The 19,413-nt window shown below is 38.7% G+C and overlaps 1 protein-coding gene across 1 annotated transcript in view; it reads left to right on the forward strand.

Moving 5' to 3' along the window:
- LOC139759273 (ubiquitin carboxyl-terminal hydrolase 9X-like) overlaps positions 1-19,413 on the forward strand; it is a 144,189-nt gene that overhangs the window by 83,383 nt on the left and 41,393 nt on the right. Inside the window, exons 33-40 of the mRNA XM_071681418.1 lie at positions 3,134-3,300; positions 6,872-7,045; positions 7,270-7,411; positions 8,429-8,582; positions 8,811-8,958; positions 14,429-14,543; positions 16,204-16,339; positions 17,051-17,220. Of these exons, the coding sequence (XP_071537519.1) occupies positions 3,134-3,300; positions 6,872-7,045; positions 7,270-7,411; positions 8,429-8,582; positions 8,811-8,958; positions 14,429-14,543; positions 16,204-16,339; positions 17,051-17,220 (1,206 nt within the window). The remainder of the gene's footprint in view (positions 1-3,133; positions 3,301-6,871; positions 7,046-7,269; positions 7,412-8,428; positions 8,583-8,810; positions 8,959-14,428; positions 14,544-16,203; positions 16,340-17,050; positions 17,221-19,413) is intronic.

A 19,413-nucleotide genomic window follows, 5' to 3' on the forward strand; every position in this document is an offset into this window, starting at 1 on the left:
CACTTTATTTCCATGTTATTTCATATTCTTATTTGCGACCAATGATGTAATGAATTACTAAAACATTTTAGTAAGTATTACTGGTATATAGCACAAAATCAAGCAGATGAAGCGTATCCTTAGGTCCTTGGGCTTTTAATGCAGACATTGTGTATCTTCACATTGTTTACACGCACACACACACACACAAATACACACACATTTACACACACACACACACAGACACACACACACACACACACACACACACACACACACACACACACACACACCAAGACTTGCATTTACCTCCCTAACCATCCCATCCATAAACAAATTAAACAACCATGGAGACATTACACACCCCAGCAACAGACCAACTTTCACTAGGAACCAATCACTTTCTTCTCTTCCTACTTGTACACATGCCTTACACCCTTGATAAAAACTTCTCCGCTTCTAGCAGCATACTTCCCACACCATATATTCTTAAGACCTTCCATAGAGCATCTCTATCAGCCCTGTCATATGCTTTCCCTAGATCCATAAGTGCTGCATACAAATCCATCTTTTTCTGTTTCTCACTTATAGTCTTTAAAGTAAACACCTAATGCATGCATTCTCTACTGCTTCTAAAACCATAGTGCTCCTTCCCCAGTCTGATGGTCTGTACATGCCTTCACCCTCTCAGTCGATATTTATTATACTTGATCACCATTTCCTGCATTAGCAAAGTAGCGCCAGGAAACAGACAAAGAAACTGCAGAAATTGATGACTGAGTTTGGAAAAGTGTGTGAAAGGAGAAGGTTGATAGTAAGTGTGAATAAAAGCAAGGTTATTAGGTTCAGTAGGTTGAGGGTCAAGTTAATTGGGATGTAAGTTTGAGTGGAGAAAAATTTGAGGAAGTGGAGTGTTTTAGATATCTGGGAGTGGACTTAGCAGTGAATGGAACCATGGAAGCAGAAGTGAGTCACAGGGTGGGGGAGGAGGCGAAGGTTTTGGGAGTGATGAAGAATGTGTGGAAGGAGAGAATGTTATCTCGGAGAGCAAAAATGAGTACTTTTGAAGGAATAGTAGTTCCAACAATATTGTATGGGCTATAGATAGAGTTGTACGGAGGAGGGTGGATGTGTTGGAAATGAAATGATTGAGGACAATATAAGATGTTAGGTGGTTTGATCAAGTAAGTGATGAAAGGGTAAGAGAGGTGTGGAAATATAAAGAGAGCGGTTTTGAGAGCAGAAGAGGGTGTGTTGAAATGGTTTGTACATATGGAGAGAATGAGTGAAGAAACATTGACAGAGGATATATGTGTCAGGTGGAGGGAACAAGGAGAAGTTGGAGACCAAATTGGAGGTGGAAGGACGGAGTGAAAAAGATTTTGAGTGATTGGAGCCTGAACATACTGGAGGGTGAGAGGCATGCAAGGAATAGAATGAATTTGTACACTGTTGTACACTAGGGTCGACATGTTGTCAGTGGACTGAACCAGGGCATATGAAATGTTTTGGGTAGACCATGGAAAGGTCTGAGGGGCCTGGATGTGGATTGGGAGATGTGGTTATGGTGCATTACACATGACAGCTAGAGACTGAGTGTGAATAACCGTTGCCTTTTTTGTTTTTCTTGGCACTACCTCACAGGGGGTAGTGATGCTGTTTCCTGTGGGATGGGGTAGCAACAGGAATGAATGAATGCAAGCAACCATGAACATGTACATGTGTATGTATGTATATGTCTGTCTTTGTATTTATATGTTGATATGTATGTGTATGTATATATTTGTTGATGTGTATATGTATGTATGTGCATGTGTGGGTGTTTGTGGGTATATATTTGTATATGAGTGGATGGGCCATTCTTCGTCTATTTCCTGGCACTGCTTGGCTGATGCAGGAAATTACGATCAAGTATAATGAATGAATGTATAAATGTATATTCATATTCATACTTGCTCACCTTTATCCATTCTAACACCACCCTGCCCCATAGGAAACAGCATCACTACCCCCTGTGGATGTGGCCTTTCTTCATCTGTTTCCTGGCACAACTTTGCTGATGTAGGGAGCAACAATTAGTTATGGGAGACAAGAGAATGTATATTTTATCTTTCTTTCTTTTCCATTATGCATTTGTGTTGTGTCCTGTGGGGCAGGGTGGTGTTGGGAATGGGTGAAGGCGAGCAAGTATGAATATGTACGTGTGTTTATAAGTACATGGATGTGTATATATATGTATGTATACATATATGAGATATGGTGGCAATTGGCAAACCTGTTCGCAGATGGTACTGTGTTGTTTGCTGAGAGTGAAGAGGCATTGCAGAAGGTTGTAAGTGTGTTTTATGATGTGTGTAAGTGTAGGTGATTTTAGGTAAATGCAAGTAAAAGTATAGTAATGGCATTTGAAGGAAAACAGATTGAAAGTATAGATTTTGTAAAACCTTACAGTAAAAGAAGAAAGTGTACTAAATTGTGCTGTGGATATAGGGGGGAAAAAGAGAGGAAGAAGTGAGGGAATTTAAGTATCTAGGAGCTATCTATCTATCTATATCTCTGATGTCCATTCCCTCCGGGATCTCCCAACAAGGGGTGGCCATTGCAAATGAGTCTCCGCTTAACCCTGTCTTTACATGCCTCCCTCGCCTACACCATTCCACGCATGGCATAAGGCAAGTTAGAGCAGTGTGGTATGTGGGCGTGTTCAGGACATTTGAAGCAATCGGGAATAACCATGGAGTTGGTGTGTGGGGCTTGGTTTCACAGGAATGGTGGGCTTTGGTTGTGGTGTATTATACGTGACAACTAGAGTGGATGTATACAAATGAGGCTGTTGTTTTATCTATTCCTAGCATTATCTTTCTAACACAAGAAATGGTGAACAATTGTTAAAAAAGATTTGCATCAATGGTAAAGGAGAAATTGTATTTGCGAGTTTAATACATGGCTTCCCCTCTCCTTAGGTTAGCACCCTCCATTTTCAAAAGTAAAGAGTAGTGATTTTTTAAGGTTTGTGATAATTTTCATGGTTTTTGCTCTATTGATTATTTAAAAGCAATAGCATTTGTGATAGATTGCTTTTCATGTTTGTGATATAGAATTGTTATATGGTAAGATATAAGATTTTTAAACATCAAATTTTCCCTCATCCCAGACAAACCTTGATGGTAATGAGGAAGATGCAATGAGTGGCAGTTCCAATGAAGAAAGCAGGAAAGAATACCACATAGGAATTCTCAAACAGGTGCAGGCTATCTTTGCACATCTAGCATGCTCTAAACTTCAGTACTATGTCCCAAGAGGTCTCTGGAAACACTTCAAGTAAGTAAGATATCTTATGATTAGGGTAGGGTTGGGAGTCTTTTAGATTGTTGTCTTTTAATGTATCGTATTCTGTCCTTCCCTGCTATGGATTCCTTCGTCTTATCTACTTTTTCCCTCCTCCTGTCTTCTAACCTCACCCTTGCATAATCCCTTCCCCTCCATATACTTATTAACTTATCTGCATACAAGGAAGTGAGCTCATCTGGACCCCATGAGGTGAACATGGCATATCAGTCAGCCACATGTTAATGTTTACAAGTTATGTATTAATTATTTTTCATAAATGAATGCACATATGAGTAGGCTGAATGGTAAATTAAATATCATCATTAACAGTACTGGAGCTTGTTGAACTGTGTTTTACAGCTAGGGCATAAATGTTTATATTATGTTGCTGTTTTGGTCATCAGGTAAAGGCATTTTTTTTCAAGTGTTTGTTATATAAAGATACTTAATTATACAACCCCAGGACCCCATTGGAGAGTGATGGACTCCTTTGGAGTGAGAATTTCCTTGACCTCAGTACACCACATTGTTCTTGTTCACTCTGTTACATGCATGCCTTTCGCCCTCCTGCATGTACAGGCCCCAATCACTCAAAATCTTTTTCACTCCATCCTTCCATCTCCGGTTTGGTCTCCCACTCTCCCTGTTCCCTTCACCTTTGACACATATATTCTCTTTGTCAGCCTTTCCTCACTCATACTCTCCATATACCCAAACATTTCAAATCGCCCTTTTCTGCTCTCTCAGCCACACTTTATCACGCATCTCTCTGACCCTTTCATTACTTATTTGATCAAATCACCTCACACCACATATTGTCTTCCTTTTCCCTTCACATTTGACACATATATTCTCTTTGTCAGCCTTTCCTCACTCATGCTCCCCATATATCCAAACATTTCAAATCACTGTTTTCTGCTCTCTCAGCCACACTCTTTTTATCATTCATCTCTCTGACCCTTTCATTACTTATTCGATCAAATCACCTCACACCACATATTGTCCTTAAACATTTTCATGTCCAACTAATCCACCTTACTGTGCACAACCCTATCTATATCCCATGCCTTGCATCCACATAACACTGTTAGAATTACCATTACTTCAAACATACCCATTTTTGTCCTCTGAGATAACATTCTCTTTTTTCACACTTCTTCAGTGCTTTCATAAACTTTTCACCCTCCCCCACCCCATAACTCACTTCTGCTTCCATGGTTCCATTCACTGTCATGTCTACTTCCAGATATCTGAAACACTTCACTTCCTGCAATTTTTCTTCATTCAAACTCAATCCCATCCTAACTGTCCTTCAACCCTGCTGAACCTAGTAACAAGTGTTTTTATTCACATTCACTCTCACTGTTTTTGCCTTCACACACTTCCAACTTCAGTCACCAACTTCTTTAGTTTCTCACTCAAATCTGCCACCAGTGCTGTATCTTTAGCAGACAACAACTGACTCGCATCTGAGTCCCAGTCATCCTCCACAGACTGCTTACTCACCCCATTCTCCAAAATGCTGGCATTTACCTCCCTCACCATCCATCCCATCCATAAACAATTTTAACAACCATGGTGACATCACATACTCCTGCTTCAGACCATCCTTCCCATAGAATCATTAGATTGTCTCTCTTCCTATCAGTACACAAGCCTTACACCCATGATAAAAACTTCTCTGCCTCTAGCAGCTTTCCTTGTACACTGTATATACATATGACCTTCCACAGAACGTCTCTATCAACTCGTGTCAATATTTCTCACTCTCATTCTTTAAAGCAAACACCTGATCCACACATCCTCTACAATTTCTGAAACCACACTGCTTTCCCTCAGTCTGATGCTCTGTACATGCCTTCACCCCCTCAATCAACTTAACAGATATACTCAAGAAACTTACCTCTGTAGATTGAACACACTCCTATTTCCCCGATGCCTTTATACAGTGCCACTGTACATGACAAAGGGATTTTGATGCTGTGACCCAGGGGTAATGCATATTACTGTTAAGAATGAGAGTAGTGCATTGTACAAGAATGCTCTCTATCTATCTATCTATCTATCTATCTATCTATCTATCTATCTATTTGTCTGTATATCTCTGACACTCATTCCTGTGTGAGACTCTCAAGGGGGTGGCTATGACAACTCCATGTCTAGTAAATTCCATTGCTGGTTCTTAGCCTGTATGCCTCACCCCTAACAGGCTGCTAGCGGGGGGAACTGTAGTGCAGTGTTTGTAGAGGCTTCTACCATAATGTTCCCGCCTAATATTCTTACCTACTACTACTACCTAGTGCTCCTGCCTAAATGTTCTTAACTACTTTCTTTCTTTTCTTCTTTTAAACTATTCGCCATTTCCCGCGTTAGCGAGGTAGCGTTAAGAACAGAGGACTGGGCCTTTTTTGGAATATCCTCACCTGGCCCCCTCTGTTCCTTCTTTTGGAAAAAAAAAAAAAAAAGATAGGGTTAGCGCATAATGCTGACTGCAGGGAAATCAAGAGTTTAGAAGAATGAGCTATGTGAGTTAAGTGTTGTCAAATGTTATGTATGAGGAGAGATTGTGCTTTTTGGACATAATGCCAATAGTCCATGTGTATGTGAGGCAGAAAGTAAAGACAGCTACATGGGTCAGAGGAGTGCAGCTTGACAATCACTACAGTGCTTGCTCACTAATGCAGCCATCACTAACCCTCCCGATACCCAGGCAGGGAGCCCTGGTCGTTGGCTGCCTCCCAACGTCTACCTACCTGTAAGAGTACTGTATTGTGTAATGCCAATGTATGAGCTATTTATGAATTAGTTATCTGTGATACATGGGCTATGTTTCCCATGTACTTTTGGCATCAGTTGACTACCCTGGGTTAAGTATAATTCTCTCTCTCTCTCTCTCTCTCTCTCTCTCTCTCTCTCTCATTGCTAGTAGCATCAGCAACAAAGAAATGATAGCCTCGCTTGCACAATCTGCTTTTTAGCTATATGTACCTAAACCAGAGCCAACCATCCATAGCCTTATACCACAAGGTTTTTACTATTTCAAGGTTTTTACTATTTTTATTTAGATATTGTTCTAAAGTGGGAAGGAATTTTACACTGTTGTGCCCTAGTCACTTGAACATATTCTACTATTGTACAACTTTGTAATTTATGGATGCTATCTATATCAACCATGTCTTCATTCGTTTTATTCCCTTCATCCACCACTCTTAATTATGCTATAAAAGTATGTGTTTACATCATTTTTAACAAGTTTCTTAATATCATGTTGTGACCTCTGTCAGTCATATCCCTACATCTTTTGAAGAACTGTTCATTGTTTAGCCATCATTTTAGCAAAAAACTTAAAGGTTGTATTAAGGCCAACCCACATCCTTCTCCCTTTCACAGGGATCAAGTTTAAGGCTTCTAGCCATTCTATTATAATCCTTATATCTTAATACCATCTTTTTGTTATCCTTTAGACTTTTCTGTTAGTGCTTTGTCCTTGTTTTACCATGACTGTTTCATGTGCCTTAGGTTGGAAAGTGAATGTACAATTTTTCATTCCTCTCTGAATCAGACTACAAGGAGAGCCAGTAAATTTGCGGGAGCAGCATGATGCTTGTGAGTTCTACAATATCCTGGTGGAGAGCTTGAATGAGGCATTAAAAGCTTTAGGACATGAGCAGATAATGAACAAAATTCTTGGTGGTTCTTATTCAGACCAGAAAATCTGCAAAACATGCCCTCACAGGTATGACCTTACTCCTTTGTGTAATTTCCCTATATTCTCTTTTTTCAGAGCAGATTTGCAGAATGTATTCTTATGAGTATTGAATTACATGATTTTGAATTATCTGGATTTGTATATGGTTATATATATAAACCCAGGGTTTTGTTTGTTTAAATTTTGTTAGCATTGATATGACACAAAAAGAAAATGTAAAGCTTGATTTAATTCCTTCTATTTCCTCATAGGTATTCTCGAGAGGAGACGTTTACAGTTATAAGTATAGACATCCGTAACTACAGCAACCTCTATGATTCTTTAGAACAGTATGTGAAGGGGGACCTTCTTGAGGGGGATAATGCATATCTGTGTGAAAAATGTGATAAAAAGGTAAGTCTAAAGAAATCTGTTTCTCCTAATATAGTGAAATAAAATCTACATAGACACATTTCATAGAAATTTACATGGTATATCAGTTTAAAGTTAGGTTTGCATAATGGCAAAATTTCAATGTAAGTACATTTTTTTCATCCCCAAACAGCACAGACAGCTGAATGCCCTAATTAAGGCTTCCTCAGAAATGTGTTTATATGTCCCTTAGGATAGAGGAAAAAGAATACTGCCCATGTATTCCCTGTGTGTTGTAGAAGGCGTATAGAAAAGGTTGAGGGGGCTGGAAATCCTCCCCTCTTGTTTTATTTTCCTAAAGAGTAAGGGAAGCTCCTGTGGAATTAGAGGCTTAACATTTGGGAAGGCAAAAGGCTTAACTTGCATGGAAAGAAAGAATTGAAACAATGTGGTAGATTGAACAGCATAATGTTAATGAACCTAGGAATATGAAGGAATCAAGATAAACCACAAAGTACTGTGTGGAGTTTTCATTTAAGAGAGTTAGAGAGTGGATATATATAAAGGAGGTTGCCCATATACTCCTGAAACTACCTTTCAGTGGCAGGAAAGGTTGCCGAGTATAAAGGAAAATTGTGATGAATAGAATAGATTTTTGTAATAAAGATTGGGGGATGCAAGGATAATTGCTAATCTTTTTTTGTTGGTATAGATTTTTAAGGTCAGAATAAGTTCTCTTAAGCAACAAAGATTTTTAAACCACCCTTGGTCCAGTATGTATCTTTTGCTGCTTTTTATTATCAGTGCCTTTGAGAATATATAGTTGTTTTTTCTTTATTTTTTCTTTTACTATTTGTGTATTATGGGGAGAGAGTTTTTCCACTTGAGTTGCCCCATCCTCAGTGTGTGTGTGTGTGTGTGTGTGTGTGTGTGTGTGTGTGTGTTATTTGATCCAGTTTATCCAAACTGATGTATTGGGAATCTTAAATGAAAACTGCTTTGTTTACAGACTTTGGAATGTGGCCCTCCAAATTTTTCTTCTTTATTTGCTCTCTTCAGGTTGATACTGTTAAGAGAATATGCTTGAAGAAGCTCCCACCTATTATGGCTATCCAGCTGAAAAGATTCGACTATGACTGGGAAAGAGAGTGCTCAATTAAATTCAATGATTACTTCGAGTTTCCCCGTGAGCTAGATATGGACCCATATACAGGTGATTTTTAGTTTAGTATTTGGGTTTTTCATAGACAGTCATCATGAATCTGACTTTCATTATTATAATATGGTAATAGTCATAATATGAATTATCTTTACCTTTGAAAAAACAGAAGCTTAGTGTTTTTATTTTGGACACTGTATTTGTTTTGATTTGGATGGAATTTGGATACTGATAAGATATGTAAAGACTTTGCCAGTAGAATTTGCCCTATTTTTATTCTAGTTGCTGGATTGGCAAGAAATGGGGAGTTAATAGATTATGACCCAGAGGATATGAAGACAGTAGTGTGTAGCAAGTACAAGTTAACTGGCATTGTTGTTCATAGTGGTCAGGCAAGTGGTGGCCACTATTACTCCTATATTTTACACAGGTTAGTTGAAACTTAGTATTTATTTATTATTATACTTTATTTTACACAGGTTAGTTGAAACTTAGTATTTATTTATTATTATACTTTGTCGCTGTCTCCCACGTTAGTGAGGTAGTGCAAGGAAACAGACGAAAGAATGGTCCAACCCATCCACATACACATGTATATACATAGATGCCCCCCCCACACACACACACACACACACACACACACACACACACACATATACCTATACATTTCAGTGTATACATACATATACATACACAGATATATACATATATGCACATGTACACATTCATACTTGCTGCCTTCATCCATTCCCATCGCCACCCCACCACACATGAAATGGCACCCCCTTCCCCCAGCGCGCGTGTGAGGTAGCGCCAGGAAAAGACAACAAAGGCCACATTCGTTCACACTCAGTCTCTAGCTGTCATGTGTAATGCACTGAAACCACAGCTCCCTTTCCACATCCAGACTCCACAAAACTTTCCATGGTTTATCCCAGATGCCTCATGTGCTGGTTCAATCCACTGACAGCACGTCGACCCTGGTATTCCAATTCATTCTATTCCTTGCATGCCTTTCACCTTCCTGTATTTTCAGGCTCCAATCACTAAAATCTTTTTCACTCCATCCCACCACCTCCAATTTGGTCTCCCACTTCTCCTTGTTCCCTCCATCTCTGACATATATATATCCTCTTTGTCAGTCTTTCCTCATTCATTCTCTCCATGTGACCAAACCATTTCAATACACCCTCCTCTGCTCTCTCAACCACACTCTTTTTAGTACAACACATCTCTCTTACCCTTTCATTACTTACTCGATCAAACCACCTCACACGACATATTGTCCTCAAGCATCTCATTTCCAACACATTCACTCTCTTCTGCACAACCCTATCTGTAGCCCACGCCTTGCAACCATATAACATTGTTGGAACCACTATTCCTTCAAACATACCCATTTTTGCTTTTGAGATAATGTTCTTGCCTTCCACACATTCTTCAACGCTCCCAGAACCCTCGCTCCCTCCCCCACCCTGTGACTCACTTCTGCTTCCATGGTTCCATCTACTGCTGAATATACTCCCAGATATCTAAAACACTTCACTTCCTCCAGTTTTTCTCCATTCAAACTTACCTCCCAATTTACTTGTCCTCAACCTTAATGAACCTAATAACCTTGCTCTCATTCACATTTACTCTCAGCTTTCTTCTTTCACACACTTTACCAAACTCAGTCACTAGCTTCTGCAGTTTCTCACCCAAATCAGCCACCAGCACTGTATCATCAGCAAACAACAACTGACTCACTTCCCAAGCCCTCTTATCCACAACAGACTGCATACTTGCCCCTCTCTCTCCAAAACTTAGTGTTGCTCCTAAATATTTTTATTGTTATACTGTTCATGTGCTTTACTTATAAGAATCTATTACTCATAGACTGAAAAATCATTCATTGCTTATGAGAAATATAATGTGTGAATAAACACTGGTACCAAACTATGAAGATGCATGTATTACAAGAAAGTGGGAATTTGGGTATTGAGGAAGGATATTGTGTGGTTGGATGAGGAATTTAAGTTGCAAGTTAATGAGAAAAGAGAAATGTATTGGAGATAGGTGCTTGGAAGGAGTGCAAGTGATTTGGATATGTACAAGAGAAAGCAGTAGGAGGTCAAAAGACAGGTAAAGTGGCAGAAAAAATGACAAATGAGAGATGGGGTGAGATAGTGTCAACAAACTTAGGGAAGAGTAAGAAAAATGTTTTGGAAGGTGAATAGTGTGAGGAGAACAAGATAAGAAATAGACTGCCAGTGAAGGGAGTAGATGCAGAAGTGTTAAAAGACAAGTAGGAGATGGAGTGAGTGTTCTGAAAGTCCTTTGAATAAGTTAGGTGATCGGGTGGAAGGCAGATATGGGTGTTTTGGACATGAAGATAATGTGAAGCAAGAGAGTCATGGTGAATGGTTTAGTGAAAAGTGGAGGATGTTGAAAAACTTATGTAAAATGAAAAGTGGTAAATCCACCCTAATGCTTAGGATTTCAGTTTGATTTCTCGAGAAAGGTGATGACACTATTGACTGGATGATAAGGATTTTCAATCTATGTATGGCTCAGGATGAAGTGCCTGAGGGCTACTGGAAATTATGATCAAAAGAAGTGAATGGTTGAATTACAATGATATGTCTTTTAAGTTTACCTGGTAAGTGGTGTGACCAAATGTAGAACAGGTATTGGTTTGAAGAAACTTTGTGAGAAGTAATTAGAGGAATACGATTTGTATGTGATAGTTATGGATCTGGAGAAAGCTTATTATATTGTTGAAAGATATGTCTTGTGGAAGGTGCTGCACATATATGATGCAGGAGGAAAGTTATTAGAAGCAGTAAATAGTTTTCATTGGAAGAATAAGCTATATGTATAAGTAGGAAGGAAGGAGGATTTTGTTTAAGCCAAATGTGGGTCTGCATCAGTGGTATATAATGTCACATTGCTGTTGCTTTGTTCTTTGGTGGGCTGATGAGTAGTTTTGAATGAGAGAGTAAGGTATGTGTGTGAGTAAGAAGGGAGGAGGATAATTGATGTCTGGTGAAGATAGGTCTTCATCAGTGGTGTATGATGTCACCGTGGATGTTTTAAGGTGTTCATGGGTGGGAGTGATAAGGGAGTTAGATGCAGCAGTCGTGTAGAGAGCAGCAGGTATGCAGTCGGTTGGAGATGAGGGGCCAAGGAGGTGAGTCTGTTACTGTTAGTAGAAGTTAGGGGTTGGGTGGCAAATTCAGTTGACATACTGCAGAAGTTGATGTCTGAATTCAGGAGAGTGTGTGAAAGAAGGTTGTGAGTTTATATGAATAGAGGAGAGAAATAGGTTGGTGTGAATATGAGCTTGAAAGGAGAGAACTTGGAGAAAATGCAGCATTATTGATACTTGGGAGTGGATATCACAGTGGATGAGACTATGGGAACCGAAGTGGACCATATGATGGAGGAGGGGGCAAAGGTTGTGGGTGTGAGGAAGAGTGTGGAGAGTTCGCTTTGTACGAGGGCAGAGATGAGCATTTTTTTATAGTATGGCAGTCCAGACAGTAGTGTATTGAATGTGAGTCATAGGTCCTAAATGCAAAGGAACAGAAGAGGATAGAACTGTTGAAAATATTTAAGGACATTTTGTGGTGTAAGGTAGGTTGATTGGGAAAAGAATGATATCATAAGAGAGTTGGGATAGTATATTGATTTTGTGAATTTACACAGTTTTAGTTTTGTTTTCATAAATGTTGGCTACCAAACTACCCCAGTTATTCTAAGAATCACAAATAGAGCTCTTTAATTCATATAGCATGAAGGGCAGTCACACTGAAATCTGGCAGCAACAAGTGAAGGCAGTGTTACATAAGCCATTGTTATGAGCTAGTGATTGGATTTACATACTCTTCTTAGTGCAAAGCCACATTGGCCTTCATTAATGTAATTGTTATTGAGTAGTTTGCTTAATGTATATCCTTTCAGGTATTAGATTTGGTCCTTCATAATCAATTGGTGTTACACAATATGTGCCATTTTTTTTTTGTTTTTAATTTTGCTTTCATCCAGACTTTGTTGTAATGATATCGTTGATTTTTTTCATTACTGTTTTTGTCTTACTGAGGAATGTGGCTGGAGTCCATCTTGCCCTGTTTCCAAATTTTCTTTGAGCTGATCAGTTGCTCCAATTATATCAGCATTTGGTATTCAACATCTAGAAGTTCATTGTAGTCATATTCGTTGAAATGTTCTTAGTTCAGTTTCTCCTTGCATGTTGAGCTGACTGTCAATTTATATTTTTCAGTAGATATCCTACAGATTTCCTTGGGTAATTTTTGTATTTTTCTCCTACTTTATTTTTATTATATTTTCATTAATGTGAGTAGTAGCTTTGGATTTCTTTACATGTTCTATTACTTTTTTTTTTTTTTTGTTGGAGGATTTCATTATTTCTACATCTGCAGTTTTTTATTTATCCCATAGTTCCTCAAATATTGTCACTTTCCTTTTCTTTTTCCTTTCCATGAGTAAATAATGACCATTCTTCATCTGTTCCTTGTGCTGCATCACATCTTTATCATGGGAAATAGCTAATTTATATGGAAAATGTTTTTTTCCTTCTTGCTTGCCATTTCATGCATAGTCAAGTAGCACCAGGTATAGATAAATAATGGATTAATTTCCTCACCTCATCTCTCCAGCTGCCATGTATAAGCTCTTCTGACCTTTCTGTGGTTTCCACTTGCTGCTTCATACGCCATGCTGAAGACCATTGACAGCATGTCATCCCCTGTATCACATCATTCCAGTTTGCACTTTCCCATACATACCTTACACCCTCCAGCATGTTTATTCCCTAATCTCAGAGCATCTCTCATTCCATCCTTCCACCTCCTCCTCGATTTTCCCCATCTTGTTTCTTCCACTTCCAACAAGTATTGTATCTTTGTCAAACTTTTCTCACTCATGCTCTCCATGTATCCAAAATCCTTTCAGCACTCCTTCTTCATCTTACTTATACATGCTTTCCTTACTGCTACATCAGTCTTACCTTCTTGTTTTTTATTTAATCAACCCTCTTCACATTGTCCTCAGATATTTTATTTTCGACACATCCAATGTCGTCTAACATACTTTTTGATCTGGGACCCATGCCTTGTGCCCATACAATGCTGCTAGGACTACTATATCACTAAACATATCTGTTTCTATCCTCACAGATAGTGATCTTTCTTTCCACACTCTTTCCACACACTTCCTGCTGCACCCACTTGCAGCCCTTGGCTTGCTTACTTCAGCTCCCATGATTCAGTTTGCCATCATATCCTTTTTCAGGGAACTTAAACACCTCACTTTCTCTAGATTGTCAGCATTCAGTCTCACACTTCAATAAGCTAGTCTCCTTCTGCTGCTGAACATTATAACCTTAATCTTTCTTTCTTTCAAACTATTCGCCATTTCCCGCATTAGCGAGGTAGCGTTAAGAACAGAGGACTGGGCCTTCGAGGGAATACCCTCACCTGGCCGAATTCTCTGTTCCTTCTTTTGGAAAAAAAAAACAAAAAAAACCTTAATATCATTCACATTTACTTTCAACCTTCTCCAATCACTCAATCTGCAGCCGGAGCCAGTTTATTAACTCTGACTCATGTTCCAAGCCCCCTCATCCCCAACACACCTGCCCCTCTGTAAGACCCTAACAAAATTTCTCTGCATTTGGTGGCATTTCTCCTTCACCATATATTCGTATGCCTTCCACAACACATCTTTATCATCCCTATCTAACACACTCTCCAAATCCATGAATGCCACAAACATATTGTTCTGTTTCTCTTTAAGTATTTAACATTATATCTTGATATGCTGTGCATGGATTGGGAGTAACTGATATTTTTCTTCTATTATTGATATTTTGGACTTGATGCTTAAATGTTCACCAGGAATGGAAATGATCAGCGATGGTACAAGTTTGATGATGGTGAGGTGACCGAATGCAAAATGGATGATGAAGATGAAATGAAAAATCAGTGTTTTGGTGGAGAGTATATGGGTGAGGTAAGTACTATGTGTGTGATATCTATATAAGTATTATTGTTCAGACTGAGTTGAGGTATATGATTAGGGTATTTAGATTTAGTTCCCACCAGAAAATGAATTTAAAATAAAAGCAAGTTTTTGTCGTAACCAGATACACACAACCATATGAGATATGCTTTATCTTTCCCTCTGAGCAGGATGGTTAAGGTATGATCTTAAACAGTGACAAGTGATCTTGAGCATAGCTTTATTTGTGACCCTTGACACATGCAAAAGAATTTTAGATGATAAAGCTATACTGTATGTGAAGCATTTTCCTCCGAGAAATAAATGCATATGAGGACATAGTAGCCTTGACAAGTGAATTCATTTGCACACACAAGGAGGCAACTGATTTCAAGAAATGCATTTGTTCATAGTTAGAGTATGATTGGTACATTAATGGATTTTGCTTTGCTTTGAATTTCCCAAAGAAAGTTATTTTGGGGCAACTGAAAGCTTAGAATTACATTCTTAAAGATTTTCAGTTTACTGCTACAGTGATGAAATAAAGAAGTGATCTGGCACATGCTTAGCTTGTTGCCTGCAATTTTAAATTGGTAGCAGAGTAGAAAGTTTACTTCAGGGAATCAAGGGCGTATCTTGGGGAAATAGCGCCTATGGCAAGCTCTGAAATTCCACCCCTGGCTTGATTAAAAATTTACATACAGTGGATGTATATAAAAATATATACAGTGTAATTATAAACTGTTGAAGAGTTAGGCCACACTTAGATTTATATAAACTCTTAAGGACTTAAAGACTTACATGATCAAAATTGTAATGTAGAAGTAGCAATGCAACTGATAGTAGCAAAATAGTATTATAGTTGAAAAGTAGGCAAGTTTCTTTTTTATGTCACAGTACCAAACCAAAACTCAACAGATGGCACCTGTTGAGTGGCACCCCCCTTCAAGTGGCACCTAGGGCACCTGCCCTACCTGCCATACCCTAGATATGCCACTGCAGGGAATTTCATATTATTACACTCTGCTAGCCTGTGGTATTAAAGATGGAGTCCCCTTTTTGGCAGAATTGATTTCTACAGGTGTATTCCCCTGTCTACTTAATCTACCCCCACATAAATCCAAATGGAAGTAATGATAAATTGATGGATGGATATTTTAGAAGGCTTGATCCTCAGTTAATTGCTAATATTAAGGCAGATTTCATATTTTTACTTTAATTTTTTTAGCAAAAAAAAAAGCACAAATCTCCTTTCTGTTTGGAGTTTTTGCTGAAGCCTCTAAGGGCCCTTACCCCCTGGACTCGAACGGTTTTCCTTAACTATGAGGTTTATAGAATGAACGAATCTCCATCCATTACCAACAGTCATTAGATGTAATTGTCAGTCTTTATGCAAGGTGTAACCTCTTCATGACAGATAAGTAGATTGAACAACCATTTTGACTTATCACATGTTCAAAACTTAGCTACGACCTTAAAGGAATCATCTCATTCTCCACCACTTATGACTACTCTTGTTTATCATCATTCTTCTTTATTATATAAGGCAAGCTTTGTTCCCTCAGGAAAGGCCATATATCTTCTGCTGTTGCTGTCAATATACTTTGTACAGCCTACATGCATTTTGCATGTTTATGCATATGTGTAATAGATATATATTTCTTATCATCAGCAAGTTTTTGACAACATAATGAAACGAGTGAGTTATCGACGGCAAAAGCGTTGGTGGAATGCTTATCTACTTTTCTACACCCGACTAGATGTTGAGGAGGATAATCTTTGTAACTCTCTAAATGAACTTAGTATAGGTGAGTCCAGTATTTATAAATTTATAAATGTGAATTTGAAGCTATTAGTGAGTTAGTCTTTTGGGGATATGCAGTTGAAAAAAATGAATGAAGGAGTATATTTGATTGAAGTGATTGTATGTAGCCCAAGGGGTTAATCAAAGTCAAGGAGGAAGGATGAGGGTAAGGAAGAAAATATAAGGATGTATGGTATCATCTTTTTTGGAGTGGTTCTACAATAGCCTTCCTGTTTTATGACTTAAGAGTTGTGTAGAGGTTATAGAAGGATTGGGACTCTTGAATGAATTATTTACTTTGACTGTCTACTACTGTATGCCAATCTTATTTTATAGTATATAGTGTTAAGGAGTCAGTACTAACATACAGATTAACGTGGATTATGTAGAGAAAACATAAGAAATATAGTTCTAAGTTATTGGTACAGTTATAATTATAGCTAGCACAAAGAATCTGTCTTGTACATATTAATTTCCTCCCTAGGGCTGTATGATTTTTTAAGTGTTGTATGTAATAGAATTGATTGACAGAAGGAATTACATTTGTTTAGAGAAATTCTGTTTGCTCAGATGAATGATTTCCCCCTCCTCTCTCTTTAAGCTGTTGGCTGCATATTATTTTCCTCTATGATTATGTGTATATGTATCATATAGTAATATTTCTTAAATTTTTCATTTAAGACCAGTTTCACTGAATAGATTTGTATCTTTCCAGCGGAACGACCAGGGTTGATAAAAATGCCAAGTGCCATAGACCGATCAGTGGTACGACAGAATGTTCGCTTTATGCACTCCCGCTCCCAGTTTTCTCCAGAGTACTTTCAGTTCCTTAAGAAGCTTATAATGGCCAATCATCCTTTTGTACTTCAACCTCCTCAGGATAGGGTAAGAATTTACTGCCAGATTACAGTCAAGCAGTCAATGTGAACACCATCATAGAATTTTGGGTTTTTTTAAAGTCTTATGAAATTGCACGTCAGAAACCAGAGGTAAGGAAACATCATTCAGGGGTCTCATCATAATATTCAGTTGCAGTAAACTATTCCAAAAAGAGTCACCTTTAAGAGCTAAATCTTTTAGGTCACATGCTGCCTTCAAAATACTCTCCATCCACACAGAGGAGGGTGGCTCCTGCATGATCGTCTGAGACTTATTTTTACTGGTCCCTTTTACAGCTTCACGATGAAAATCCAGCAGCTGCATTTGAAATTTAATGAAAACTTGAGCATTTAGATTGATATTAAAGGAAATTATTTAATTTGATGGTACTCAAAGATCAGAATTTGCAGGAGGAATAACAGATGTCTGAGCAAGTGTGCACAAGTGAAAATAGAAATGATTAATGGAGCAAGAAAAGACAGAAATAAGAAAAGAAAAAAAAAGAGTAAGAGAGAAAAAAGTATAAGCTTGGCATTATTTGAAAGAGACTGTTGTGTAAGATAATTAAGGGTGATACAATTTGATTATAGCCAGAGAAAACAGTGAGACAGGATAGTTTTGTAGGTTCTCCTGCACAATGCTACTGTGATTCACCAAAGACAACCTGAAATTTTAGAGAAAAATATTCTCAGAATTTCCAAGGTGTTCCCAAAATCAGCTTGAGAGTAAGGATGGGGCTCTATTGGCAACTCTTTATTATTTATTATTTATTTTTTATTATACTTTGTCGCTGTCTCCTGCGTTAGCGAGGTAATACAAGGAAACAAACGAAAGAATTGCCCATCCCCCCACGTACACATGTAAATACATAAACACCCACACACGCACATAAATATACCTATACATTTCAACGTATACATGCATATACATACACAGACTTATACATATGTACACATGTACATATTCATACGTGCTGCATTCATCTATTCCCACCGCCACCCTGCCACACATGAAATTGCGCCCCCTTCATCCTGCATGTGGTTGAGGTAGCGCTAGGAAAAGACAACAAAAGCCACATTTGTTCACACTCGGTCTCTAGCTGTCATGTGTAATGCACCGAAACCACAGCTCCCTTTCCACATCTAGACCCCACAAAACTTTTCATGGTTTACCCAAGACACTTCACATGCCCTGGTTCAGTCCATTGACAGCATGTCGACCCTGGTATACCACACAGCTCCAATTTACTCTCTTCCTTGCATGCCTTTCACCCCCTGTATGTTTATGCCCCAATCGCTCAAAATCGTTTTCACTCCATCCTTCCACCTCCAGTATGGTCTCCCACTTCTCGTTCCCTCCTTCTCTGACACATATATCCTCTAAGTCAATCTTTCCTCATTCATCCTCTCCATGTGACCAAACCATTTCAATACACCCTCTTCTGTTCTCCCAACCACACTCTTTTTATTACCACACATCTCTCTTACCCTTTCATTACATACTCGATCAAACCACCTCACACCACAAATTGTACTCAAACATCTCACTTCCAACACATCCTCCCTCCTCCGCACAACCCTATCCGTAGCCCAGGCCTCGCAACCATATGACATTGTTGGAACCACTATTCCTTCAAACATACCCATTTTTGCTTTCTGAGATAACGTTCTTGCCTTTCACACATTCTTCAACGCTCCCAGAACCTTCACCCCTCCCCAACTGAGTGACTCACCTCTGCTGCCATGGTTCCATCTGCTGCTAAATCCACTCCCGATATCTAAAACACTTCACTTCCTCCAGTTTTTCTCAGTCAAACTTACCTCCCAATTTACTTGTCCCTCAAACCTACTGTACCTGATGACCTTGCTCTTATTCACATGTACTCTTAGCTTTCTTCTTTCACACACTTTACCAAACTCAGTCACCAACTTCTGCAGTTTCTTACCCAAATCAGCCACCAGTGCTGTATCATCAGCGAACAACAACTGACTCACTTCCCAGGCACTCTCATCTACAACAGACTGCATAGTTGCCCCTCTCTCCAAAACTCTTGCATTCACCTTCCTAATAATCCCATTCATAAACAAATCAAACAACCACGGAGACATCACACGCCCCTGCCACAAACCAACATTCTCTGGGAACCAATCACTTTCCTATCTTCCTACTCGTACACATGCCTTACATCCTTGATAAAAA

The sequence above is a fragment of the Panulirus ornatus genome, chromosome 32, assembly GCF_036320965.1.
Source record: "Panulirus ornatus isolate Po-2019 chromosome 32, ASM3632096v1, whole genome shotgun sequence".
In the NCBI taxonomy this organism is placed as follows: domain Eukaryota; kingdom Metazoa; phylum Arthropoda; class Malacostraca; order Decapoda; family Palinuridae; genus Panulirus; species Panulirus ornatus.